This window comes from Letharia columbiana, assembly GCF_014066305.1.
Source record: "Letharia columbiana isolate WasteWater2 chromosome Unknown Sc0000004_s0, whole genome shotgun sequence".
NCBI lineage: Eukaryota > Fungi > Ascomycota > Lecanoromycetes > Lecanorales > Parmeliaceae > Letharia > Letharia columbiana.
The window spans coordinates 692,295-720,153 of record NW_023501040.1 but is presented as its reverse complement, the minus strand read 5'-3'; the positions used below and the strand labels follow the sequence as shown (position 1 = coordinate 720,153).

Here is a 27,859-nt window from a genome sequence, read left to right as displayed (position 1 = left end):
AGATGTCTCCACCGCAGTATCCTTCGTGCCCGGTGCTGAACCCTGAACTTCAGCGGATCCGTAACAAGCACACAATACTGGCATCGACAGGCTGCACAAGGGATTTTTGCCAATCAGGTCGAATGACCCACACAGATGAGCCAAGAGGTACGTATATATCGGAGGCCTGCTCCCCTTATGAGTGCCAGAATTTGGGTCGTAAGACACGATGTTGTGACAAATCCTTTCTTCTGCCCCTTCGTGATCCCATGAGGTACTAATTTCTATATCTTTAATAGTGGGCGAAAACCGTTCGCTTCAGGTAGTCGAGCAAGAAGCAGTAGATTTCCTACGAGTCCTCCGTGGGGAAGGTTTCTATGACAGCGAAGACGCATTCCAGAGTCGCTGGGACCAGGTGCAGGGAGAGATCAAAGCTGGTTCAGTCAAAGGTGTCGTACAAGAAGATCATTCGTGCGCCAACCTTGGTGGAACTTGGACACAGACGCACCAAGAGCTCGAATTTGGTATTCGTCGAGCTTGGAGAAATGCAAGGAAGTGCATCATGCGATCCCATTGCGAGGAGCTTAAGCTTTGCGACCTGCGAAGGGTCACCTCGAGTGCAGAAATGGTTACCGAGTTGGTCAAAGGAGTTTCCGATGCCTTCAATGGAGGCAATGTCCAGCCCACAGTGTTCGTATTTCCACCACGCAACGTCAACGCTAGAGGACCAATGATCTGGAACCATCAAGTCCTCCAATTCGCTGGATACGACCCCAAGGACGGTACAGTCTTGGGGGACCCAGCGAGTGTTGAAATAACAAATGCAATGATCGATCTCGGGTGGCAGCCTCCTGAGCCACGGGGCCGGTGGGATCTTTTACCGCTTGTTGCAATGGCAGAGGGCGACAGTCCAGCCATGATCGAGCTTCCTACATATCTTCGAAAATTGGTCAGTATTCGACATCCTAAGTACACTACCGAGTTTGAAAGGCTGGACCTGAAATGGGTTGCTTTTCCAGCACTAACGAGACTGGGTTTTGATATTGGCGGAGTTCAGTACACTGCAGCACCTTTCATTGGCTGGTGTGTACACTCGTCTATCTTTTTGTCCTCTTGATAGCTCACAATACAAGGTTCATGGATGCCGAAATAGGGGTTCGTGACTTGGCCGATTCGTTCCGTTACAATGTCCTCCCGGATATCATCGATGCCCTTGGGCTTACTCGCGATAAGCTGCATGGCGATTTCGAGGTCTTCGAGGACCTTCCAGAGTATGAAAAGCTTTCAATGCTGTCACGAGCCCAAGCGGAGTTGAACTACGCAGTTCATTGGTCTTTCGTTCAAGCAAAAGTCAACATCACTGATACTCTCACTGCCTCAATGAAGTGGTGTCGATACGATGATGACTTCAGAGAGAGAAATGGGTACAGACTACCGGCGGATCCTTACTGGCTGGCCCCACCACAAGGTTCCATCATTCCTCTTTGGCATCGGGGCGGCGCTCCCAATTACCAGCCGAAGCCTATGATTTGCAAACACGGGCAAGACCCGATCAAGGTCTGGAGAAGGGAGAAGCAGAAAGGTCCTGCTGGCGCCCAGATATTGAAACCCATGGCCGTCGTTAAAGAACCGACGGCAATTGCGGCAGAAAAGAGGACAGACACAGGGACCATGAATCAGCAAACCGAGAGTTTTCTTAGACAGAATAGGCTGCAACTGTGCCATCGTACCCAGAAGGAAGTAAACGAGTCTAAGAACGAGATAGAAACAGGGCCCACGACTGAGCATAGCGAGAGTCTTCTTCTCCGAAATAACCTGCAGCTGTTACGACGGACCCATGAAGTACAGTCACCGACAAATAGCAATCGGTTTATTTCAGTTTTCTTCTGCAGTGCTGGAATAATCGCAGAAAGGCTTGCCAACAAGCTTCACCAATGGTTGAACATTCTCATCAAAGATTCCTCCGGTCTACATTTATGCTCTCGTTCCGAGCCCTTGAATAGCTTGCAGGCCTCTGATCTCACCGCGGGAAACATCCTCTTGTTAGTCGTCAGTAGCTCTGGCCAAGGCGAGATTCCGTCGAATGGACTTAGTCTTTCCAAACTCTGCGAAAATATGTTATCGTGGCGACTCATGGATCGCGTTCAGGGTTTCAAATTCGCTGTTTTTGGTAATGGTGACAGTCGTTACTCTACTACCTACAACGGGGCGGCAATAAAGGTCAACGACCATTTGATGCAAGTTGGAGGTTATCCATTGGCTGCTGGTGTGTTCCAGGCGGATATGGCCGTGGACCCGCTCCCATTTTCCGCTTTGAAATTCTGGTTGAACAAGCTACAGCCCAGCATTGTTGATCAAAGCATCGAAAGCCTTTCAACAGCCGTAATAAGATCGCCAACCGATTACAAGCAAGCCGCCGTATTCGTGAGGGTGACCCCAATGGTAGAGCTCGGTCGAAAGTACGAGGATTACCAGGACCGACTGCTTTCGACACTTGGCTCGCTTTCGCTCGTTGGCGCAAGACCAGGGACGCACGAAGGATCGATGCTTGTGACATTTAACTTCGACAACCACCATTTTGAAGAGATGAGCTGTATACAGATCCTTCCATCAAATACACCATCAAAGGTCAACCAAGCGCTTCGGTCGCTGTGCGTCAAAAGTTCTGACCATGTGGATTTGGGCTTGGATTGGAAAAACCCGACCTATCTATCGTTTCTGACGGAGTACGTCGACCTTGAACTCCCATTCTCGGATGTCGAATGTCTTGAGGGAGTAGAATTAGCATCTCAGAGAGGCCTGCCCAGAGCACTCTTGAGCAGACTATCGGTCCACCAGGTCCTGGAGCGCCTCCAGAGCAGCATAGTCCACATGAGTGATGGTCAGAAATGCGAATTGTGTCAAAACATGCCACTGCTACATACTAGGACCTACTCTATCGCTTCGTCTCGACACTACTCTTCGAGCTACAATCGAGTGAGTATATCCACTGGACGCGGGGTCGATATCATGGTCAAAGTCCTTTCTGGGGGGCGTTTCAGTGACACCTTCATGAAAGACTCCGCTATACCAGCGTCGCTCAGGTACCGCATTGTCGACTCTCCATCGGGCAGCATACTACGCAAGAATCATCTGAGACCCTTCATCGTCGTCGCAACTGGTGCTGGCTTTGGCCCTGTACGCTGTCTCCTACAATGGCGCATGGGCATAATCCGCAACGCTCTCGCGACGGGGCGCCCTCTCCCAAGCCAAGGATCAGGGATTTCCTTGTTCCTTGGTTTCAAGCAGTCAGACCTGAAGTTAATGGTCGATGTTTTGAACGAAGCTATGTCGCTCAACCTCATCGACATGCTGGACATTGTACTTAGCAACCCGATGAAACTTCGTGTATATGATGTTCTCCGACGCTCTCCGCAGTACTTGAGGAATAAGTTGCTCAAGCAAGAGGGCATGGCCTTTGTTTGCACGAATAAGATTGCCGCCGAGGAGGTTAAAAGCACGTTTGAGAAAATTCTCGGCGGGCGTGTGGGGGAGATGCTGGGGGAGCGGTATGTAGAGGAGGCGTTTTAGGGGGCCGAAGGGCGGGAGGTGATGTTGGTAGATTGCATGCGTATCTCTCTCCAAAAGCATCTGTCTATCTATTCTGTAAATAAACTAGTCGCAGTTCTCACGACACTAGACCCGAGAGGTGGAAGTGCGTGGAGGATCTTGATACGCGGAGAGACCGACTGGGATGCTCGATCTTTATTGTTGGAGGGCTCATGATGGCTCGAAGCTGCTACTGCTTCGCGCCTGCCGTGCTTGCCCTGGAAGAAGGCCGTGACTGTAAACTGTACAGCACGTCGAGCCCCTGGTTCGAACTCCTCTTTCGAAGCAAAACGCTCAGGCTAGGGCTATCCGAAGCGCACCGCACACGGCAGCTGAAGTGGAGGTTGTACCCTACACGTACGGTAACCACAGTGAAGGGAGTTTCTACCACATTACCATACGTCCACATAAACGAGACAGTTGTTCTTATTGGTTTACAGGTTCGGAGGCTAATTCGTAAAGGAAATCTTGACCAATGCACAAGAATTCTAGGTGGATATTGTTCATGCGGACTGTGACAGAATGATCCCCAAGAATATGGTAATTTCAGCTCTGGGAGACCTATATTCCATGTCCCATACCCGGATTGAACTACCTATTTTGATGTTTAAACGGCCTATCTTCGGGTTCATCCCTACAAAGTCTGAAAGAGAGCAGCACTCAAGATTGTCGCTCGTTCTGACACCCCCTGCTGCAAGTACTTCGGTTTCGCCTGCTTCGGTCACCGCGACTTTTGCATTCGAACATCGGATGCTAACGATCATTTGCTGGTGGCGGCGCGCAGCTTTATGACCTAATGCCCTGCCGTCGAGACCATTCAGCTCGGTTGTGTGCTTTTCTGGCGTGCCCTGAACTGAATTAGTGAAGTCGTCCGAGAAGAGGAAGCGGGCATCAATCAGGCCTAGGCGGCAGTCCGGCGATGCTCGCTTTTTTTGCTCTCTTCGAGGCCTCGCACTTCAGATGGTCACGGGAAACATGGCCGCGGACGGCATCGGCAGTGGCCGGTCGGACAATGTTCAGAATGATGGACACGGGCATGATTTCGGCTCGTCATCTGCCAGACCACAATCTGTTTCTTCATGCAGTCCACCGCCATCGAGCATGCATAGCTCTGCTTTCACCCGCCATGTCGCAACGGCTCGGTGCATCTACTTCCGGCGCAAATTGGCGGAACGGGCAGCTTTGCATACTATTCAGACAACGATTGAAGACTACCCTGCATGGTATGTCTGCATTCTGGGTGGGCGGGAGGCAACGTATTCGCTTTCAAATTTGCAGATCAGACTCCCAGGGCCGGGGACAAGCAATTTCTTTATAAGACAACATCATTTGAGCATTTATACCTCACCGCGTGGCTTTCAACGGTTACTGGCGTTGTGATTAGCCGTTCACCGATATGAGCTGCAAAGCCATTGGTCCACGCCTGGATCGTCATGCAGGTACTTCCGATTGTCTTGCATTGGTCCCACTCCCCCCAAAAAAGAATGGATCACAATTTGGCAAGTAATATCATTTGCGAATCTCCGCCTCGCTGACCTGCACGAAAGACATTTGAGTTCAGCCTCTGAGATCGCTCATCGCCGTATAGACTTGGCAAAATCTCCCCTTCTGGGAAAACCTCCATGTCGAGTAACGCAGCTATTCAATATTGCTTCGAATAGTGATGACGGTAATCCACATGTACTTCCAAGCCCATTTCATATAAAGGTCCTCATTCTAGCGTTTCCGCGTTGAAGCCCAACAGCCAATTTCCTTTCATATATTCTCTTCCTCTGTGCAAGTCGACAACATGACTTCATGCCTCTGCGCACTATCATAAGTGTGTCTGCTCTTTTCCATCCTGAAGAGTATCCAGGCTGGCATCCTTACTTCGCTTGCTAGACCTTTTCTTCTTCCAGTGCCAGCGATATATCGCAACCATGGGTTCGTACGGTGACCCCGACCTCCAAGATTGGCTCGAGTCCTGTCGATATCACCACACAGACTTTTCTGTGCCTCTTCTCGCATCTGCTGTCGCGGCCAGTAACCTGAAGATCGTTGTTGTAATTCCTGCCCGCGAGGTTGCAGACACCATCGCGGGCATTATCCTAGAGACAATCAACCCCTTGAAATTGGCGGGCATCGTCTCTTCTATCATCGCCATCGACAACAAATCCGCCGACAACACAGGTGCTGTGGCAGCCGCTCATGGCGCCTCTGTCCTCCAGCGAGCGGAAATCGCCTCAGAGCTAGGCCCTTCACAGGGAAAAGGCGATGCCATGTGGCGCGCTTTGCAAGTCACAGATGGCGATATCGTGGCATTCCTGGATGGAGACACGGCGGATCCAAGTCCAGCACACTTGCTAGGTATCCTAGGACCTTTAATTATGGATGAGACTATCCAGATGGTTAGGGGCTGCTTCGACCGGCCTTTCAAACAACCCAATGGCGAATACCGCCCACACGAAGGCGGCCGCGTGAATGAGCTTGTGGCGAGGCCGCTGCTGAATATCCACTTTCCCCAACTCGCAGGATTTCGGCAGCCGCTGGCGGGGGAATTCGCAGCACGCCGATCGTTGCTGGTGAAGCTGCACTTTCCAGTTGGGTACGGAGTGGAGATTGGTACGCTGATTGATACATGGCGGATGGTGGGTCTGGAGGGCTTGGCGGAGGTAGACTTGGGGACGAGACAGAGTGAGCCTCTCAGACAATGATATTCTTTTCGATGCTGATTGTGAGTGACAGACAACCATAAGCCACTCAGAGAATTGGGGATGTTAGCCTTCGCCGTGACCAGTACGCTTGAGAGGAGATTAGAACGCGGGAGTGGGTGTGATGGTAAGATGTGGTTACCTTGGTTAAGCGGATACAAGGATGTTCCAAGCCTAGAGAGGCTACCGGTGACGGAATACTTGAGGCATTCGAACAGGGTATGTGGCCAACCCGAAGTATGATAGGATGACTGATGGCATTGATGTAGATGACTCCTTCCCTTGACGCTATACGCGACTGGCCACACCCGTCTTTCGTCAACGTCGAAGCTGTCAAGAATTTCCGTGACATTGGCGGCTATCCTGTCTCATGCGGTGTTTCTGTACGCCGCAAGTTGGTGTATCGGAGTGGATATTTAGATGATTTGACTGAAGAAGGTCAATTACAGATTCAGAAATTGGGCATCAAGAAGATATTCGATCTGCGGAGCTTCTTAGAAGTCGGCCGGTCGAAGAGAGAAGACGGTCAGTACGAATGCTGGTTAAGATCGTCCGATGGACCAGAGCGGATCTTGGTTCCTGTTTTCCGCGACGAGGACTTTGCTCCAGAAGCTCTGGCAGTACGATTCAAGGACTATGCCAGCAAAGGCACCGAGGCAAGATCTTCCTCTCGGATGGAACCACGGGAACTGACTTCCGTAGGGATTTGAGAAGGCCTATCGTTCTACCCTTCTCCACTCTGGACCGGCCATCAAAGCAATCCTTCGTCATCTTAGCAGCGCCTCTCCCACGCCCATCCTCATCAATTGCACGGCGGGCAAAGATCGCACCGGTGTCCTTATCATGATTATTCTGTTACTGGCGGGCTGCTCCGCTGAGGTAGTGGCCGAAGAGTACCATTTGAGCGAGCAAGGATTGGGGCCAGCTTGGAAGGCCGAAGCTGTCGGTCGGTTGTTGAGACATCCAGTCTTCAAAGGATCTGATAGCAATGGTATTAGCAGGATGGTGGGTGCCAGAGAAGAGGTTATGAGGGCCGTAGTAATGATGGTGGAAAGACAGTGGGGTGGGGTGGAGGGTTTCTTGCGCGGTGTGATTGGGGTAGACGAGGATACAATCGGTACGTACATTTCCGGTGTAAATCCTGTCTGTTTGATGGAAAATCGGGGTCGCACTCCAGATTTCGGGAGCAGAGAGCACCTTCATTCCTCCAGGATTATCTTGTTACTGAGGAGAAATGCCATGTTTCGGCAGTGAAAGAATACTTCTGCTCTGCAAATGTGTTTCGGTTCTCGGTCTATTACCCAAAGAGAAGGCAGTGAAAGGAGATTCTGCTCTTCAAAAGTGTATCGTGTCTTGGTGTATTACCCAAAGAGAATTACACTAACTCTGAAGTTTGCGTAGAGCGGGCCAAGGACGTCTTGAGAGACATGGAAGGGTCAGGATCATGGCTGATGGTTTCAAGGCCTGGGACACCTTAGACGTGACCTTGGTGCTGTGGCTTCGAATGAAGCTTGCTTCTTTGTTTGACACATCTTGTGGAGTAATGAAGGGCCATTACAATGATCTGATTAGCTGTGAAATAGAGACTTGAGTTCAATTATTAACCGATCGATGCTCAAGAGGCTGAGAATAGATACTTGCAGATATCAAAGCCATAGTGAGTATCTCTGGACCAAAACGAAAGAGATTCTGGATCTCATGCAACGACCTCTCTTTTGAGATTAATCCTATGTTCACTCTTCACGCAAAAGGCATTGATCGAAGTGAAGTCGTGTCTCGGATTCACTCACTGTGCTCGGCTCCATCTAACCTACTGTGTGAAGACATTCACTAGCGTGGTTTGTACTAGTACCCGAGTCATTAGACAAGACTTCATCTCTTTACATTCTCTTCCTCATACAACAAATTGACGAAGACCCTTTTCAAATACGATCTCTTGATTCCAGCACTGCGCTCTACCTTCTTGATACATGGAACAAGTCTACTAGAAAGATCGGGTCCCAGCACTGCCCTTCTCCTTTATCCTTCTCCTACCTACCATTCATCCTCTGTTCAGGTCTGGGTTCCAGCACTGCACTTTACCCATAACTCGAACATATTCCGATCTCACTCTTGCCTTATTCTCCTTCTCTTTTCAAAACCTTCATCTTATCGACATCACGAACAGATCTCGCAATGGCCTCGACATCAGCCTCTCAACCGGCTTCGATCCAGCCTAATCAAATCAGCACTGCTCTCAAAGCCTCGCGGCGATCTTTTCACCAAGACTGCAGGTAGCGAGTCATGGGTACGACTCGAGTCACCAACTGGTGACCAAACAAATTATACGGTGTCGAATTCGACGACGGCATCACGGTTCTTCAATGGAACAAGAAGACTGAAGGCACCTGCAAAGTCAAGCTTATCGTGGAATCGCCCCCCACGATTATCCAGGATAAGTCCACTGCTCAATCTCAATGGAGTCTAGAGGCCAAGTGTGTCGAGATCAAAGAACCAGAATTCGACTCCAAGTCGAATGGCGACAATGCGCCGGGCATCGAAAACGCAAAGACATTTGCATTGGCAAGTCTGAACAAGGAGATCGAAGTTGTCAAGATCGGCGGTCTCACGAAGAGCAATTTCAACAAGAAGTCGCTCGGCGATGAAGAGCTCCGTCAACAGATGATCAGACTTGCGGCGGGGAAAGCTCGAGGGTGTCCCGCGATGAACGCCGGCGTAATGGTCATCGATAAAGACGGAGATGTGACTGTCGAAGTGATTGAGTATGACGACCAGATCAGAGATGGCAATGGCAACAGGCCTGTCACGCGAAACCTACAATTTCGAGTTTGTCGGGAGGTCTTGACCAAAAATTCGTCAACCTTCGCGGCAATGTTTCGCCCTTCTCACTGGAGAGAAGCTCAGACGGATTTGGTCACGCTCGAAGAGGACAGTGTCGCAAGTATGGCTATTTGGTTCCGGATCCTACACGACACTGACTTGGTTTACGATGTACCGTTGGAAGAAATGTGGCGTCTTGTAACAGCTTGCGATAAGTATCACTTAAATCTCAGCATGCTGAAACCCTGGTTCGCGGACTGGTATCAGAAGCAAAACATCGATCAGTACTACAAAAATTGGACCATCAAAGGCAGGCACAATACTGATCTCCTGGACCCACGTTCTTTGCTCTATCCATGCTGGATTTTTGATCATGCGGAAGGCTTTGTGAGAGCGACGCACTTCTTGAGCTACAATTCCGTTGGCCATATTACCGAACACAATCCCACAATCCACCGCGATCTGCGGGTTGAAAGCCGTGTAATCCGTAAGTCAAAGTGGGACCCGAATTTGTTGTCTAGTGTTAACGTAGCGTATAAAAACAGCTCAACGCCGCGAAAGGACGGCTTCGAACAGTGCTTCACAACGAGCTTTTCCGTCCAAATAAAAGACTGCTCGAGGCACGCTGCAAGTGGAAAGAGATGACTCTCTTTTGCTACGAGAAAGCACTCTATACAATCGAGGTCTGGCCGCTCGAGCGTATATATCAGAAATCCCACATGACGACCATTCTTGAGCGGCTCAAAGATTTCCCTTTGAGGCCAAAAAAGACGCTTGTCCCTCTTGCCGCAGTGACTACAAGCAAGGTGTGGAGGTTGCTCAGGCCACAACGCGATCATATTTTGATGGCTTGTGTCTCGATTGCATGGACAGAACGAAGCCCGTGACAGGAGATGCAGACGCGGACTACTGACAGCATGGCACTCTTAGAGAGAGCGACTTTGTGCGCGGTTGTCGAAGCGACCACAAACAGCCCACATGGTACTTCTCATTCATGGGGCGTAGAGAGGTCATGTACCGCTTTCTCCGTGATAAGCGAGCCAGGGAGAATAACTGGGACTCAGATTGAGCAATTGCGAGTGCTTGAGATGCCGGAAAAGTGGAGAAGAGACCCAATGAAACACCCGACTATGATGGGGCCACAGTACAACGTAAAATGGCCTTTTGGGTGAAAGTCTCTGACACTTTTGTGTACATACTCTTGGTGCATGCACTACTCGTATGTAGAATACAGTGCAGTCCAGTCACATAGACAGCTACCTTGTGCAGTGCATCCAGATTTAAAGGGCCACTGTTTTCTGCAGTACCTGCTTCTCCTATCTACCTCAGCTCTTCTCCCACTTAGACATCGCACATCTCACTTCTCTCTTCTCACTTCCCAACGCTTATCTCTCTTTGAACCCCACCCCTTGACATGTCGACAGTTTCCTGCCACTGCAAAAGTGCAAGACCACCGGACCACTCGCCACGTTCAAGGCCTCCATCACCTCCTGATTGGGAGGCTCTCGATGAAGGATAGCGCCAGCCGCACGAATAGGGCCCGATTGGTCGTCCACAGCGATCGATCCCTCGGTGCGTGAGTAGTCCTAAGTTTTGTGAATCGATCAATTGGCATTGACTAATTAAATCTCTAGCCCGCTCCCACCCCTTGCCAGGCCGTGTCGTCGCCCCTTTCCTCGCTTTCTTGCGGCAAAGCAATCGTCAAGCTGCCGCCCCATCCCACGGTTGACGGATGGCAAGGCAGCCACGGAGCGCATGGAGAAGGAGGACGTAGCCTAACAGCCATACGCGCAGGCCTGAAGGAAACAGAGAGGCAGCAGAGAGGCAGGGACGAGATCTTGTCCTACCTAGCTGACCTAGGGGAGCAGTTGAAGGATGGGGGACGACATTTTTGATGCACCGAAGTAAGAGGGAGACGGAGGCATATTAGTGGGCGGCATTGGTGCCTGAAAATTGAATACGCTCGGACCCTCGTAGCTTACTGTACGCGCTAAAAACCCTCAACCCCGCTATTGCCACCTCGTCGCTTTTCGACATTGACCACTTTCCAACCTTCATCATTTTGCATTTGCATTCCTCTATCAAAACACTTTCCATCTCGGACTAGGACATCTTTCCCTTCATCTATCACTGTGAAAAGGAGCCAGCTGGTGGAGTCTCTCCCAAGGAACGCGAATAATCTGGAAAATCCATCTGGCCGCTGGATCTCGCTGCCCAACAGAAATAGCCTTGCCAACTTTCGGAATCATTTTTCCTGTATCTCTTTTCTTTATTCCATCGCATTCTCTGCTGTGAGCCAGGCCAGACTTACTTCACACCAAATATCTCCTGGAGCCCGGCTATGTCCCGTCGCGATCGTGACACACGAGACGACCGTGATCGCCGAAGAGGAGACAGAGGAGGCCGGGAGGAACCTGTCCCTGCCCCCCCAAAGAGAAAGACCAAGACCATCCAAGCAAAGGCAAGATGCCTTGAATGAGTTTTTCGTTAGTGGCGAGGGCATCCATCGCGAAGTCTTGCAGCGAGAGATTTGCAAATACCTTGGACCCGAGGCTTACTCGAGGCCCTCAACCTACAATGTTTGACGATGTGCTTGCTAGTGACGAGGCTCTCTCACTGACTTCCGTTTAGGGGAATAACGGTTATGTTATCACTGCTGTCCGACCATTCACATCAGTCAGTTTGACCTCTTCCAGCTGCTGCTCCGATCATTTGCTGACACATCTTGGCCATCAACAGAAGATGTTAGATGATCTAATCGAACTTTCCAACTTGTACGCCGCGGAGAATCGTGAAATGAGAAAAAGAGGCCAAGGTGAGATTCTCAGCTGGTCTCACAAGCTACCTAATTAAAGCGCGTTTAGATATATCCTACGGAGAATCCGAAACCAGTCGGCGCCAGGAAATGAGAACAGGTGCAGAAGAACCCCCGTATCCCGAACGGTTTCCATCCCAACCCACATATGCGGTGCCCCCTCCACAGCCTGCATACTCGACTGGGGCTGGATCTGCCGCATATCCAGGATCTGTGTATCCGTCAGGATCGAGCTATCAACCAGGCCCAAGCTATCCAGCAACCTCAGGGTACTTAACCCCAGGACATCTTGCTTCTATCAGGCCTAGCACCAATGATTCAAATTATACCTACGGAGATGAGTATACCAATCCGGGCCCTTCGTACAGGCAAGCAACCACATACCCAGGTACAGGAGGATACAGGGACCCCAGAGAAGAACCCAGGGCGTACTCCAGAGCAGATCCTAGGGACACCAGGATGGATCCCAGGGATCCTAGGTTGGATCCGCGAGACCCAAGATTGGATCCGAGAGACCTCAGGATGGATCCTAGAGATCCCAGGATGGACCCTAGAGACCCCAGATTAGATACACGCCCGGATCCCAGAACCATACCTAGCTATCCTTCCTACGGCGTGAGCTCGCCTGGGGATGTGTCAATGCATGGAGCTGTCGATGATCCTAGAGCCTATGATTACGTTTCCACAATACCACCCCTTCAGTCTGGTAGAGGTGGGTCTTTTACTCCTTCCGGAGTTGTGCCACGTGGATACGACCCGCGTGATTCCCCTCAAATGAGAGATGGCTACAGGACCGAGCCCATCCGGGAGGAACGTCGTTCTCGAAGATAGAATGACATGATCTTCCTAGTCTAGCCAGATCTGGCCGTATCTTTTGTTGTCATCTTCAGGGAAAAACCTACGGCGTTGTTACCACTGAACTACCTTAGCACTTGGACAGCCGAAACCCTTTGGTGACTGCCACGATGGGAGTGTCCTTTCTGGCTTCTAGGAATCTCATCTCTTATTTGGTATCCAGATCTCCGGTCCATCACCAAACGGATCGCTAGAGAGTATATCCTGCAGCTCTATCTATTTGACAACATCCTCCGGATCTACCTGGCTGTCTCCGTGATTGAGACTCCAATCATTTCAGCTATGACATGGCCATTGACATCTTGCGGTCCAGTCACAGAAATTCCTTCCGGTCCGAGGCCGGTTTACTCGAAACGTCGGATCCCACAGTTTGTATATGCGCAATGTCCTTTGTTCATGCCGGATATGTAATTTTTCTCAGGTCAAGATTTCATGACTAGCGATCATGCACGGACCAAACTCGACTTACAAGGAGGCCGAATGCGTTTGGAGAGGCTGGAAGTTCTTTGAAGACTGTTGGTAGGCCAGGTTCACGGCCGCCACTATTGGGAGGATGTCTGATCTCGCCCTGCTTTCATGACTCGCGCGCTATACCCTTACCTAATGGCCCGGATACCATATACAGCAGACTTTTTGCTTGCACCTTTCTCTTTTCAGTCGCGTCTTGCCGGAGCTAGGAAAAGCTGCTCAATGATTTCTCAAGTGATAATGCTCTTTCCTCATGACGGACAACGACCTTCGTGTCTGGCCACTACCCCGTTGTTCCAGGGGTGTGGGATTGAGTCGAGGCCACTCGACCATGCTTTGGACTACTGGAAGGGTTTGGACCTAGCTCAACGGACGAATGCCTGGTCGAATTTCTTTGCATTGCAACATCTCATGGACTGGCATCTCACGGACAATGATAGGCGGCCGCCTGCTCTAAACATGCGTCCTTCAAAGGCACAGATTCCCTGGATGGTCTGAATGGCAAGGAACGTTAGATCTATTCGTCACCAGGACTAGGAGCTTTCTTAATGGATCTAGCCCTTCACACTCGAATCAATGTTTGTTTCTTGAGTTTACTGCGGGAGAATTGGATATGACGTGTTTTGCATTGCTATGTATGCTCTTGATATCACTGCCGGAAGGATTTACTCTCGTGGCTGGTGGACCAAGTACAGCTCTATGTGGGCATCTTTGCCAGGTGGACTTTTCTCGGACGAAGCGGTCGTACATTCTGAGAGACTTAGCCTAATGACTTAGCCTTGGCCGCGCCTTGTTCTCGTTGAATACCTTCCTCGATCCCATGGCAATTTTGTTTTTGCGGTCTCCTCCATAGTCCGTGACTCCACAAAGCATACCATATCGGCCGTAAACATACGGCTTGCCTAGTGTTAGCATACTCGTAATCACAGCACTATTCCGCCTTATGTAGAAGGTTGCCAAAAATTGACACCGTATCCATTTTATCGTGAAATGACGCCGACCTCTAAACGTCCTCAGCCACACACTTATGATCGTCTCACCGCAATGAGAGCCCAATCCTGCGAAGCAGCCGTAATTGGATGAGCATCAGCGAATCAGATAATAGCTCTTCGCCAAGCAGCCTTGCACTTGCACCCCTCCTCTCACTCAACTACGTAGATTTTTAACGACATCACCACCGTGCAGATGAGGACTGTCATGCCTTGAATGATTCCACTCTTGTCTAGAAATACTTACCCACAAGCTACTGCTCAAGACACTCTGCTCCCTCACGCTTCACAACTCACACAAAAAGCAACATGTCACGGCGAGGCTACCCTTCGAGTGAGATCTATGAAGAGCGCGAACGCGATTACTACCCACCCAGCGGCCGTGGTCGACGTACTGTATACGACGAGGAGATAGAGATACGGGAGCGTCGGCGAGCGCCAGAGCGGGAACCAGATTTCCTTCGAGATGACTACGGCCGGCGGGAAGCTGGACCGCTAGTCCTGCGAGAAGAAAAGAAAGAGCGCTCACGTGAGAGACCACGACGCAGAGAAGTCGAAGCGGACGAGGTAATTGTTGCCAGAGGACCGAGAGAGAAGGAGAAACCACGAGAGAGGGAGCTTATGGAGGATGAGGTGATTGTTGCCAGGAGCTCTCCGAGAGAGCGTGAGAGGCCACGAGAGAGAGAATATGTGGAACGGGAGGAGATCGATAGGGAGATAGCCTACAGGCCTAGGGGCGCCCCTGTGGCGACGGAGAGGGAGGAGTACGTCTACCGTCGAGCAGAACCAGCACCTCTGCCGCCACAGCAGGTCCGCCAGGAACGAGAGGAGTACGTTTTTCGGGCGCCTGTGATCAGAGAACCAAGCCCCGCGAGGACGGAGATATCTGTCAGAGAAACAGAGAGGGAGAAGCCCCGAGAGAGGGACTATAGAGAGGAGGAGATCATCATCAGACGGGACGAGAGGGAGAGGGAGAAGCCCCGAGAGAGGGACTATAGAGAGGAGGAGATCATCATCAGACGGGACGAGAGGGAGAGGGAGAAGCCCCGAGAGAGGGACTATAGAGAGGAGGAGATCATTATCAGACGGGACGGGAGGGAGAGGGAGAGGCCCCAAGAGAGGGATTTCAGGGATGAGGAGATCATAATAAAGAGGGACGAGAGGTCTAGGGGACCGCCTAGGGAGAGAGAAAGAGGCTTCGAGAAGGAAGAGATCGTCATCTCAAACCGTGAGAGGCGGAGGCCGCGGGCAGCAAGCTATGAGAGGGAGAGTCTTACTGTCAGCAGTGGTGAGCGGGAGCGACCACAAGCCAGATCAAGAGGAGATTTTCGGGAAGATGAGCAGATTATCGTCCGCCGCGACGAGGGTCGGTCCAGGGCAGGATCTAGAGGAGGCTTCAGGGAAGATGAGCAGATTATCGTCCGCCGCGACGAGGGTCGGTCCAGGGCAGGATCCAGAGGTGGCTTCAGAGAAGAGGATATCACCATACGGCGAGGCGAGAGAGAGCGGGAAAGGCCTCGTGAGAGGACCCGTGAGAAATCCAGAGAAAGAAACTACGACGATATTATCTTCCGGCATGACGAGTACAGAGGACGGCACGAGGATCAAATTATTATCAGGCGCAATGAGAGGTCGCCTTCTCCCGAACCTGAACCCGAACCCGAACCTGAACCTGAACCTGTACCTGTACCTGTACTTGTCCGAGAGCCGGAACCCGTACGAGCCCCACCGATCGTTCAGGAAATCATAACACATCACCGTCATATAGACCATGGTAGAGTACTTCTAGAGTAATTGCTGGCTTTTCATCCGCTTACAGTACTTAGGCTTCGAGCGAGCACCCGAACCACCACGCGCGAGAACTCCTCCCCGTCCAAGGTCCCCTTCTCCAGCTCCAGTCCGTGACGAGCGCATTGAGATTCGTCAGAGGCAAGTCAAGCGTATTTCCAGACTGTTAATTCACTGACATCTTTCTACAGTGGTACTCGTAACGGCCGTCACTATGACGAAGACATTGTTTTCCAGCGTGAAGCACCTCGCACGAGAACCCCCCCTCGCCCGAGATCCCCGTCTCCGGCTCCTGTACGCGACGAGCGGATCGAGATTCGTCAGAGGTGGGCCATATATTCCTCCTCAAGTGTACCTTGACTGACATTGATACCCACAGTGGCTCTCGTAACGGTCAGCACTATGACGAAGACATTGTCTTCGAACGCGAGACCGGTGGTCGCCGCGCCTTAGACGGTGTCCGTCGTAGCGAGCGCCGTGAAGAAGAAGATGTCCGTGAACTCGCCATTATCGATACCAGAGACAAAGGAAGGCGCTTTGAAGCAGAGAAATCCAAGAAAGATAGAATGTGGACGGAGGTCACAAAAGACCTCGTCAGCGAGGAAGCTATTAAGGAAGTTGGCTATGAGTTCGAGGAGACTGACGAGTTCTATTATGTAATGGAGTATCTGCGCTACGTAAGTATCCATCTCTGTCCTCCCTCCTCTACTTTCTTAAGCAGCTCTCCTAATGGTGGGGACCCACACAGGAGGATGTTCTACGCCTTGTCGAACTTACCGAAGATATCAAACGTGATCGCCGCGAACGCATCCGTGAGATCCAGGCTGAGCGCGAATTTCTCGAGCGGCCCCGGAGACCACTAGCACTCCCACCAGCACCACCACCATGGGACGAAGAGCGTGTGGTAGAGAGGGAGATCACCTACGGCCTACCGCCACCGCGCAGATATCGCTAATATACAGGTTGGCTATCTGTGGATAAGGTTGAACACCGAGGGAAGGGGATAGATGGGCAGAGTAGAACATTGGCATGAGCACATAGGAACGATCAATGAAGAGATGATGGATGTGATATGAGAGAGATGAATGGCTTTAGATTGTGTGGCAGTGGTGTCCATAGTCCTTTTTCCCTTTTCACATAGCTTGCTCTTTCCTAGCGGACTGGGATGTTGAATCCGTGCCTGTGATCTAGCTGGGATAGATAGATGATGAATCACGAATCTGCATACGAATGCATTTATTCTCTGAATACAATGGATCTAAAACATATCAATTCTCATAATCAATATTTCCTCAAGCACTACCGAAACTCAGCCGCTGGTGAAGTGCCTAGGTTAGGGTAAGCTCCCCTCCCATATCAGTAAAGCGAAATCATGGCGAACATCTGAAAAACGCCCATGACACCAGACCCTCCTTTATGTTTTCCAAGCTTCCCAATGAATTGCATGGCTTATAGCCATGTTCACCTTCAACTCGCTCGTCCAAAAGGCCCAATCACTCATTGATCCCTCAGCGTCACCAAGCACGAGAAACTCCGATGGAAGTCCTTCCAAGGCCGCTCTCTTTCGCCTCCAGTTCCGCCTTCCAGACTCCCAAACGCCACAGCACGAGATCACTGCGGAGCTGTCCCTGTCTGCACCACACAGCTCACGAGCTTCAGCACAAGGGCCAAAGGAGAAGCAGAAACCACAAGAGCGAGGGACTACATACGTAGGGAAGCTGCATTTGAGCGAAAGCTTTCTGTGCTTCTCCACGCAGCCTACCAGCTTCCACCACAGTGCAAGCACGCAGGCTTCAAGCGCGTTCACTGGCCAGACTCAAGGAGCGGGGCCTGCAGGCAATGGGTTCACCCTACCGTTGTGTGCTATTCGAAGGGTTGAGCGGCTTCAAACACCCAATAGTCTATTCGCATTGGCAATCACGACATGGAATGGATTTACTGCCCTCTCGGGCAAGCAGGGCAACTCAAGCGATGCTCAACGCTTCACAGTACAGCTTGCGGGTAGCAGACAAGCCTCGGAACGCTTTTGTGATGGAATGAAGAAGGGCCTGAGGGACGGAGTCAAGGAGGTGGAGAATCTGAAAGCAGTAATCGGCGAATGCTATTCCGAGTATCTGCTGTCTGGAGCCAACAAAGCGGAGCGGGAGAATGCTTTGTTGGTGAATGGAGTAAAGGAGCCACCAGACGCAGGACTTGGCATGGTATTCAGATACCCAGGTGATGCCAAGAAGCTGAGGGAGCAGAGTAAGATGAGGCTATGGAGAGAATATCTCCGAGGTCGGTAAGAAGTCTTCATTTGCATGGCAAAGACTGACCAACAGTCAGATAATGGTCGAAACGCTACACTCATCCGACAACCTACGTTTCATAAGTTGATCAGAGTTGGCCTGCCAAACCGTCTTCGTGGAGAAACATGGGAGCTCACATCGGGATCCTTATACATCCGGCTCCAGAAGCCGAGATTGTTCACAGACACGCTATCAAGATATTCAGGACGTGAATCTTTGGCTATTGACGAGATCGAGAAGGACCTGAATCGGAGCTTGCCGGAATATCCTGGCTTCCAGAGCGAAGAAGGTATCGGACGTCTTAGACGGGTCTTGACTGCTTACAGCTGGATCAACGAAGAAGTAGGCTACTGCCAAGCTATGAATATTGTGGTCGCAGCGCTTCTCATGTAAGATACAGGCCTTGGAAAGATGGCTACCGCTAACTAGCACAGCTATATGTCTGAAACGCAAGCCTTCTTCCTGCTCTCTGTTTTGTGTGATCGACTTTTGCCTGGCTACTACTCTACAACCATGTACGGTACGCTTTTAGACCAGCGGGTGTTCGAATCTCTGGTCGAAAAAACAATGCCGATACTTTGGGAACATCTTGTCAAGTCGGACGTACAGCTATCTGTGGTATCATTGCCTTGGTTTCTTTCCCTCTACATTAACTCTATGCCTTTGATATTTGCATTTCGAGTTCTTGATGTTTTCTTCTTGGAGGGTCCGAAGGTGCTTTTCCAAGTCGGCCTCGCCATTCTGAGGATCAACGGAGAGGATCTCCTTGACATCACTGACGATGGCGCTTTTATATCAATACTCAAAACCTACTTCTCGCGCTTGGAAGAATCGGCACATCCAAAGTCGGAGAATGAGAAATTTCGCGCTGTGACTAAATTTCAAGAACTCATGGTGGTTGCCTTCAAAGAATTTGCAGGAATCACTCAAAGCACAATATCCGAACAACGGGCAAAGCACAAAGATGCCGTGCTTGACAACATTGAGAGCTTTGCCAAGAGGACATCGATCCGAAATCTAGGACCTGAAAGTAAGCGTCTGAGCATGGATGATCTGGGCTTCCTCTACGATCGATTTTATGGCATATTGTATGAGAGGGAGCAACGTATACAGGTCATGCGGGAAGACATCGACCGACGGGCCAAAGCTAGAAACGACAATGCTACAGAACTCGTTACTGGCATTCCAGGCAATTCCAGTATTGAGATAGGTCGTGTGGGTTTGGGACCTAGCCCCACTTTGATGAATTATGATAGTTTCAGGGAATTTCTAGCCGGGATCACCCGGTGGGCCATCACAGATGCACCTACATCCCACAATGACTCCATGTCCGAAAGGGCGAGCAGCGTATATTCTGGGCACAGCGGAAGAGGGCGAAGCCCTTCGCTGTCACCATGGGGTGCAGGCAACTCTGAGCCTGCAGACCACGACTTTATGCAACGGCTGTATGGAAAGTGGAACAAGGACGATAATGACGGCTTGAGCCTGCAAGATGTGGTCACGGGTCTTGCACGCGTCAAAGGTACAACAGACATCATGACTAGCATTAGCTATTTCTTCGATTTGTACGATGACGATCATGACGGCAAAGTCGACAGAGAAGGCATTCTACGCATTTCGGAAGCTTTGCTCTTCCTGACGCGGAGAGGTCTTGGAGGCAGCTCAGTACCATCGTCGATCTCGATCGCTTCCACTCTTGACGACGGGGTCGATCCGAAAAGCTCAAGCGCAGATGAAAGATTTCTCGGCAGCATCAGTGCCTTCATTCGTCGCTGTTTCGAGTATGCGGACCCTGACCATCCCCAGAACCAAAGTAACAACCTCACCTCCTCTCCTAATACCGAACTCAATATCAGTATGGACCACTTCACAATTGGCGACTCCGATTCCGAAGGAGACCTCCTCGACCTCGGTATCAAACCCACGTTGCTTCAACAATTTTCGCCTTCGAATCCATCACCTCCCGCGCTACCTCGCCGCACCTCGTCGTTAAGCCACACCCAGTCTAAATCCATATCCAAGCGATCCGCCAACATCGCCCTCGACCCGTCCAACCCTCTTCACATCACTCTCCCAACCTTCCGTATGGTAATTCTCGCCGATGAGCTGCTCCAACAGTTCTTTGAATCTGCTTTCCCAGCCTCCTTTCATCTTTCGGACCATCCTGCTCATTCACATTCTCAAACACCACTGACGACCTTCTCCTCACCCACGCCCACCGTGCCTGCCGCACCTCGAGGTGGTATTGTGCCACCTGTAAAGGGATTGAGAGGTGTGTTGGACAACATCGTGAGCGATGGCATGAGAGTAGCGGGCGAAGTCCGCAAGAGGGTAGACGAAGCACAGAGAGAGATGGAGAGGAGTGCGTTACAACGCTCTGAAACCGATCTCGACGACGAAGAAGAGAAAGGAGCGTATGGCGTGGAGGCGGATAGAAGGAGTGTGAGAGAGGGTGATAGAGAATTATTGGAGGGAGAGGGAGGCAGTTGTAGGAGTCGGCAGGGGTGGGAGCCTGCAGGTAGAAGAAGACCTGTTGGGAGGCATGGATGCAGAGGCTGACTCTGCAGAGAAGGGAAGGATTGAGTTCGAGCGATAACATGGATTGGGCATGTGCTGGCGTATCGGGTTGATGTATGCTGATATGGCAAGGGCATCTACAGGAGGCACGACAAAATGGTTCTTGACGCAGAGTCAGCAGGCGTCTTGGACTAGAGCAAAACTCTGACTACTATGTGCTCAGCGAAGTTCAATCTCGGCATTGCACGCAAAGGTTCAACCAAGATGTTTGAATTTTCCTCTAAATCAACTTGTTGACCTTCTTCTTTTGCAGGGCCTGGGACCCGGCGAAACCTCATACTCGTTGCGTTGTGTTCCTCTATGAAAGGAGATTGATATTCCAACTATGCTTCATTGTGCCCGAGGTAATATTCAAGACAGCGGCAGTACTCTTGGCCGTGCTTGGAGTTAGTTCTTGTGGCAGCGACCCCTAGTCACAGCCTCGAGAGTTTGCCAGAGTACGACCTTTGACGTTTGAAAGACATATCCGAGGCTTATGCCGGATTAGTCTGCATGTTTGAAGAGGACTTGAGTGCTTGTGTAACCGAAGTTTGAGAGCGTCTCACTACGACACGGCTAGATCTTAAGGGAAGCAACTGATACACTGAAATACATGGTTAGCAGGCATCAAGTTGGGGCGAAGGTATGGTGAAAGATGATCTCGATCCCTTTGTCACATACGTAAAAAGACAAAGCCTCAGTGCCCCCATGATAAGTGACTTATGCCTTGTCGTGAATTTCCACTAGCGCGAAATTTCCGCATCCGGCAATGAAACGAAATCAGCAAAGCAAACCTCACTTTCAAAAATCACCAACACTCTGACTCATGGATTTCACACAACCTGCGTGATCCACCGCGTCAAGTCTCGCATTTTCTTTCATCAATCCTACATACTACACACAGTGCTTGAACCAGCACATCAGACCTCACATCTACTTTACACTTCATCAACACATTACCCAGTACAGACCTCGCATAACCCATCGCGTCACATCTCACATTTTTCTTCATCCACACCAACCAACCTCGCACCTCACCCGATCCTCTGCATCATTCAATCCTTGCAACACGGTTTCGACCCACCCACGGTAAAAATGGCGGGAACACCGGAACAACATATCTGGATGCTTAGAAATAAGCTGGAAGACGCGAACAAAGCGGCGGAAGATGAAATGCGTCAAAAAACCGAGTTCAAAAACACAAACGATCAGCTGATGAAGCTACTCCGAACACAGAAGGATGCGATTACAAAACTCGAAAGGCATGCCAAGAACTGCGAAAAGGCTACGAACAAAGCTCAGAAAGAAGCCAAAAACGCGAAAGGCCATGCAGATCACCTTGTCGGCAGCCAGAAGGGCCAGCTTAAGAATGCGGAACGTAGGTACGAAACTGCGGCACGTGATCTACAAGCGTGGAGGGAAAAATATGGGTGGTCCGTAGAAAAACCTGCCGAAGAGAAAGATGCTCTTCAGGCGACCATTTCCGAATGGCAATCAAAGGCACAAAAGGCTCAGAACCAAATCGCTTCGTTGGAAGAGCTGGTCCAAGGGACACCGGAGCAGATAGGACTCCATCAAGCGTTGGAACAGTGGGAGGAGCACCAAGGCTGTTCAGAAGAAGTCGCAGATCTTCAAGATAAAGTTCATGACGGGAAGCTGCTCAAGGAGAAGCTGGAGTCAGATCTCAACACTAGCAGAGAGCGCCATCAGAAAGCAAAGTCTGACATCAAGGCTCTTCAAGTCAAGGCCCACCAGCTGGAACAGGCCAACCAAGCCTTAAAAGATCAAGATGGGACCCAGGACTACATTCTGCACATCCAGAACCTGGAATCGGATCTCAAAGCCAGCACAGAGCTACATCAGATTACAGAAGGGAACATGAAAGCACTCCAAGAACAGTTGGTTCAACTAGAACAGGCCAACCAAGCCTTAAAAGATCAAGATGAGACCCAGGACTACATTCTGCACATCCAGAACCTGGAATCGGATTTCAGAGCCAGCGCAGAGCTACATCAGATTACAGAAGGGGACATGAAAGCACTCCAAGAACAAGTGATTCAGCTAGAACAGGCCAACCAGACCTTCCGAGATCGAGAAAAGACCGACGTCGACATGTTAGATGACGACGTGCTAGACAGAGAGAAGCTGGTGTCAGACCTCAAAGCTTCCCAAGAGCAACACCAAGAAGCTGAGTCGGAGATGAAGGCCCTTCAGGAAAAGGCTGAGCGACTAGAACAAGCCAACAAGGCCTTCAAAGATCAAGAAAAGAGCCATAACGATATGCTGCAAAAGCTGGAGTCGGATCAGAAAGCTAGCAAGGAGCAACTTCAGGAAACAGGGTCGAACATGAAGGCAGTCCAAGGACTGGCAGAGCAACTAGATTCGGAGCTCAAAACCGCAAAAGAGCAACATCAGTCAACAAAGTCAGACATGGAGGCACTCCAAGGACTGGCAGATCAACTAGATTCGCAGCTCAAAACCGCAAAAGAGCAACATCAGTCAACAAAGTCAGACATGGAGGCACTTCAAGGACTGGCAGATCAACTAGATTCGCAGCTCAAAACCGCAAAAGAGCAACATCAGTCAACAAAGTCAGACAAGGAAGCACTCCAGGGATTGGCAGACCAACTACAGTCGGAGCTCGAAATCGCAAAAGAGCAAAATCAGGCAACAAAGTCAGACAAGGAAGCACTCCAAGGATTGTCAGACCAACTAGAGTCGGAGCTCGAACTTGCAAATGAGCAAATTCAGGCATTAATATCAGACATGGAGGGACTCCAAGGATTGTCAGACCTACTAGAGTCGGAGCTCAAAACTGCAAAAGAGGAACATCAGACAACAAAATCAGACATGGAAGCACTCCAAGGAAAGGCAGATCAGCTGGAGCAGGCCAATCAAGAATTCCAAGAAAAGGAAAATAAGACATTCCAGACCAAGATCTCCGAGGAGAAAGTGCAGGGTTGGAAGAGAAACAGCGACTTATCGGACGCAGTGCAGCGAGATATTGAAGAGCGTACGAGGTTGCTGCAATCACAGATTGGGACCCCCATGGAAGCCGAACGTAGCCAGGTGAGCAGCTCTGCCCACATTATGGGCTCCTCTCCCTTCCTGCCCTTATCCAGCCCAGACGCCCTACACATGCTAATATACTTTCACAGGTCACACCGCCCGCGTCACCAACGTACACAACAGATGAGGGCAGTCTAGATTTGGAGAAGACTCCCCGCGCTAAGAAATCACTGCGTCAAGACCTTGGCTATTCCTCTCGTGATCAGAGCGACGAATACCAGTCCGACGTTTCCATGCCGCAGCAACAGGGTGTAATGATGTCGAAGCAAGCGGAGACAAGTGAAGAGAAGAAGGCAGCGGGTGCAGCAAACTGGGAGACGGACGGTTCAGAGGATGTTGGAGAGCATGCTAGAGGGAGCATGCGTCGAAAGATGAAGAAGCTACTGTCACTGGAGCGTCAAGCAAAGAACCTCGAGACACTTGAGGTGCGAGGAAAGGGACGAGCGAAGGAACAGTCAGAAGCCCTCGAGAGCCTATTCGAATGTACCCCAGCAAAGGCCGACGCCATCGACCGACGCCTAAAGGCTCTAGGTCCAGGCTGCCGACTCTATGAAGCACCAGCGCTCGTTGCATACGAACTATCGGGGATACCGGAGGATACCTACAAGGGGTTGGCATCCGGCCAGCTTATTGCGACGATGCCGCTCAACGAGGTCAAAGACGTGGGAACGAACCCCGATGTATTTGCCGATGATAGAGCAACCGATACCACGGACCTGCCTGTCAAGGAAGTCGCAGTCCCTCTCCGTTCCGCCAAAGATATGGCAACAGACACCACGGACCTCCCCGTCAAGGAAGTCGCAGACCCTCTCCGTTCCACCAAAGATATGGCAACAGACACCACGGACCTCCCCGTCAAGGAAGTCGCAGACCCTCTCCGTTCCGCCAAAGATATGGCGACAGACACCACGGACCTGCCCGTCAAGGAAGTCGCAGACCCTCTCCGTTCCGCCAAAGATATGGCGACAGACACCACGGACCTGCCCGTCAAGGAAGTCGCAGACCCTCTCCGTTCCGCCAAAGATAAGGCGACAGACACCACGGACCTGCCCGTCAAGAAAGTCGCAGACTCTCTCCGTTCCGCCAAGGATATGGCGACAGACACCACGGACCTGCCCGTCAAGAAAGTCACGGTCACTCCCCGACTAGGTTCAGCAGTTGGGCCTTGTTCATTTACGCTATGATGTTGTTGATGATCCTTTTCAGCTTGTTCTCCTTGTACTCGGGGCTGAAATCCGATCCCCATTCCAAGATCCAGCATGGAATCGTGTACAAAAATGTATACTCCCATCGGTACACGCCATTGCCAGCGCCTTCACGTCACGCTTCGACGCCTATCACATTCGTCTACCCCCCAATGCCGGCGCCGCAGCTTGGATTGGCAATGATGATGAAGGGGGGCTCGTTGGGTGGGGGAGTGAGGGGGTGGTAGGGGGGTGGAGAGGGGGGAAGGGGAGGAGGGGGGGGGGTGGGGAGGAGAAGGGGTTGGTGGTGGCGGTGGTGGTGCTGTGGTGGAACAGTTGAACGATTCAGACCTCATTTTTCGACAACCCGGCGGACAACCTTCCTGTCGTCGAAAGACTTGGCGACCCTCCTCATCATCTTTCCTCTCGAACAAGCAAGCAAGGACTTCTTCATCCCGAAACTTCAGCTTTGCTGAAGCGGACGGCTTGTGATTGGTTCATATCGGGGCTCGGCATCCGCTTCGGCGATGCTCGGGTTCAGGCTATGAACTGGGGTCCTTTTGCTCATGGCCGTTCGGCGCCCCCTGTTCCAGTTCGCTGGAGCAGGGGGCGCTGAATGACTCCGTCCCACCCCTCAGCTCTACGCTGAATGTGGGCTCCGGATGGAATCTATTCCCACTATCTCGACTATATGTTGAGGTAGGCTTAGGTGGCTCTGGATTTAATAGCCTTACAAAAATGCTCGAGAGGATGATGTTTGGAGAGGGGAGCTGGTTTCTAGATGATGGGTTGCTGTGTCGTGCTGGAAGTCCCTGTCCGTTTTTTTTTTCATGTTGTCAGACCAGTGTGCAACATCAGAGATTCACCATTGTAATAATTGTCATAGACAGAGAAACATAAAGCCAAACATACATATTTCACAAACCTTCGAAGAATCCCAAAATGTGACTTTGTGTGGCCCAGCGTTAGATTTGCCCATATAATTCATTCGTGCGTTTCTTAGGTGAGCTAGCATCCCCATCGTACTCTGCCAACCTTCGACCCTTCTCGCCCGGCGTTTTGAAAGCGTCATTAACACCAAAGTCCCTCCATCCACTCCTCGCCACGGCAGTCCCACTCGACCGAAAAAGTCCTCCTCCGTCCGACCCCGACGAGGCGCCCGCCCCGTCGGTCAGACTTCGATTCCCTTCGAAGCTTGTCCCCCCAACCGCGGAGCAAGAGTCATCATACCCACAACCTCCCGTCCGCGCAACCGAGCGCAGTGTTTCTTCTTTTTACTTTCCGTTACGCAAACATGGAATACCAAGAAAAAAATACCAAAAGGTTAATTCCTTGCCTCGCAGGATTGCCTTGGGGGACCCTCCCCCCCTGCCTCTAAGCATTGCGCAGCCCCTTTTTTTGCCTCGTGGGTCCTGCAGAGTCAGAAACGCCTGTTTTTTTCCTTTCCCGAAAACCCCCCAAAAAACCAAAAAAAAGTGGAGCAAACGTCTTCTCTCGCCTTGAAAGCTTCTCGTCCTTGCGGGGAGCGCCGACTGTAGGGAACGAAAGGGGTGTTTGGATTTCCGCAGCAGTCGTGCACTTGGCTCACTCATCCTGCTTCATCCACCGCTGGGTCACAACGCCTTTTGTGTCTGTCTGACGGGAAAAGTGGAGCTGCCTTCCTTCTCGCCTTGTAGAACGCGCTTTGACTCGGATCGAGGAGGGATCCTTTGGGTGCTTCTACGCAGCAGCATTCCTTCCAGCCTGGCTTTCCCCGCTGCTTCTACACTCGCTAGGACATGCCTCATTCAGGCGAAACACCATTTACCGATTTCCATCCTCTTCCTGCAGGGCGAGATCAATATCTTCATCCCTTTGTCATCGATGACGGTGCTGTGTAGAGTCAGCAGAGTTGGGCGAATTCGGTGAGATTAGGAGGAGTGGGATCAGAGTCTCTGGCACGGTCAGCGGTGAGCTTCACTGTGGGATGGGGAGTATATATAACCCTCTGTGATGTCCCCAATCTCTGCTATCATCATTCAACAGACTCTCCATCGTCCCGAAAAGTCAACGGCCCTCAAGCACAACCGCTCTGCCCCGAACTTCCCACAGATCGCCCTCTTGTACGCCCTCTCATACGCCCTTTCCGTCAATCCCCAACTCGCCCTCTTCACCTCCCGCCCTCTGCTCAAGCCAAACATCGTCTTCAACTCCCTCCGGCATCTCAGCACCCCATACCATCCAACACCACTTCTCCACAGCGATCAATAATCACTTCTCTCAAAATGGCCAACCACTGCCTCTCCGCCTCAGACGCCTCCGGCAATATCCACCACCTCCAACCCTCGGATCAGAGAGGGTTTTGGGTTTGCCACGACTGCGGTCACCTCAACAATAATGTTCTTTGCCCTGAGAGATGTGGCATTTGTCCTCATTACAGGTGCGGATCTTGCAATGAATGCTAAAGGCGAGAGCTTGTCTGTGTGGTTGAGTGGGACATGCAAGGATAAGCGAGAGATACAACGAGGATAAGGGGACAGATGATAGGAAATGGGACAGTTGACTGCAAGTTCTGGAGCGGACGCGAGCTGAGATTGGTGCAAATTGTGTGGTTGTTGCTGATGTGGTTGGTGTTTTGGTCATGATGTTTGATTCTTTCTTTGTCGTTTGTAGCTAGAAACTTTGGTAACGAAATGTCAGACTTGCCGTACTTTTTGGATGATTGCCAGATCAGTCGGGATGTTAGAGGGAAAGTTTGACCTCGATGAGACTCGTTCTGCGTGATCTTAAG

The 27,859-nt window shown here is 51.0% G+C and overlaps 4 protein-coding genes across 4 annotated transcripts; all 4 read left to right on the top strand.

Annotated features, from left to right (window-relative positions):
* Nucleotides 1-2: 2 nt before the first annotated feature.
* HO173_002188 (uncharacterized protein) lies at nucleotides 3-3,549 on the top strand (the record flags this gene model as incomplete). Its single annotated transcript, XM_037304122.1, has 3 exons — nucleotides 3-147; nucleotides 279-1,062; nucleotides 1,113-3,549. 3 exons carry the CDS (start codon nucleotides 3-5, stop codon nucleotides 3,547-3,549), a joined length of 3,366 nt encoding a protein of 1,121 aa, XP_037168917.1.
* Nucleotides 3,550-5,486: 1,937 nt separating this feature from the next.
* On the top strand, nucleotides 5,487-12,723 carry HO173_002187 (uncharacterized protein; the record flags this gene model as incomplete). The annotated part of the gene is made up of 8 exons (XM_037304121.1): nucleotides 5,487-6,240; nucleotides 6,292-6,476; nucleotides 6,527-6,913; nucleotides 6,960-7,374; nucleotides 7,901-7,914; nucleotides 11,709-11,753; nucleotides 11,817-11,892; nucleotides 11,942-12,723. 8 exons carry the CDS (start codon nucleotides 5,487-5,489, stop codon nucleotides 12,721-12,723), a joined length of 2,658 nt encoding a protein of 885 aa, XP_037168916.1.
* Nucleotides 12,724-14,513: 1,790 nt separating this feature from the next.
* On the top strand, nucleotides 14,514-16,947 carry HO173_002186 (uncharacterized protein; the record flags this gene model as incomplete). Its single annotated transcript, XM_037304120.1, has 5 exons — nucleotides 14,514-15,978; nucleotides 16,031-16,133; nucleotides 16,184-16,318; nucleotides 16,372-16,669; nucleotides 16,741-16,947. 5 exons carry the CDS (start codon nucleotides 14,514-14,516, stop codon nucleotides 16,945-16,947), a joined length of 2,208 nt encoding a protein of 735 aa, XP_037168915.1.
* Nucleotides 16,948-17,449: 502 nt separating this feature from the next.
* Nucleotides 17,450-27,600, top strand: HO173_002185 (uncharacterized protein; the record flags this gene model as incomplete). Its single annotated transcript, XM_037304119.1, has 11 exons — nucleotides 17,450-18,269; nucleotides 18,318-18,669; nucleotides 18,715-20,784; nucleotides 20,930-20,970; nucleotides 21,021-21,063; nucleotides 21,111-21,243; nucleotides 21,461-21,517; nucleotides 21,584-23,905; nucleotides 23,995-25,054; nucleotides 25,158-25,333; nucleotides 27,382-27,600. The coding sequence occupies 11 exons, from the start codon at nucleotides 17,450-17,452 to the stop codon at nucleotides 27,598-27,600; spliced, it is 7,293 nt and encodes a 2,430-aa protein (XP_037168914.1).
* Between the last annotated feature and the right edge of the window lie 259 nt (nucleotides 27,601-27,859).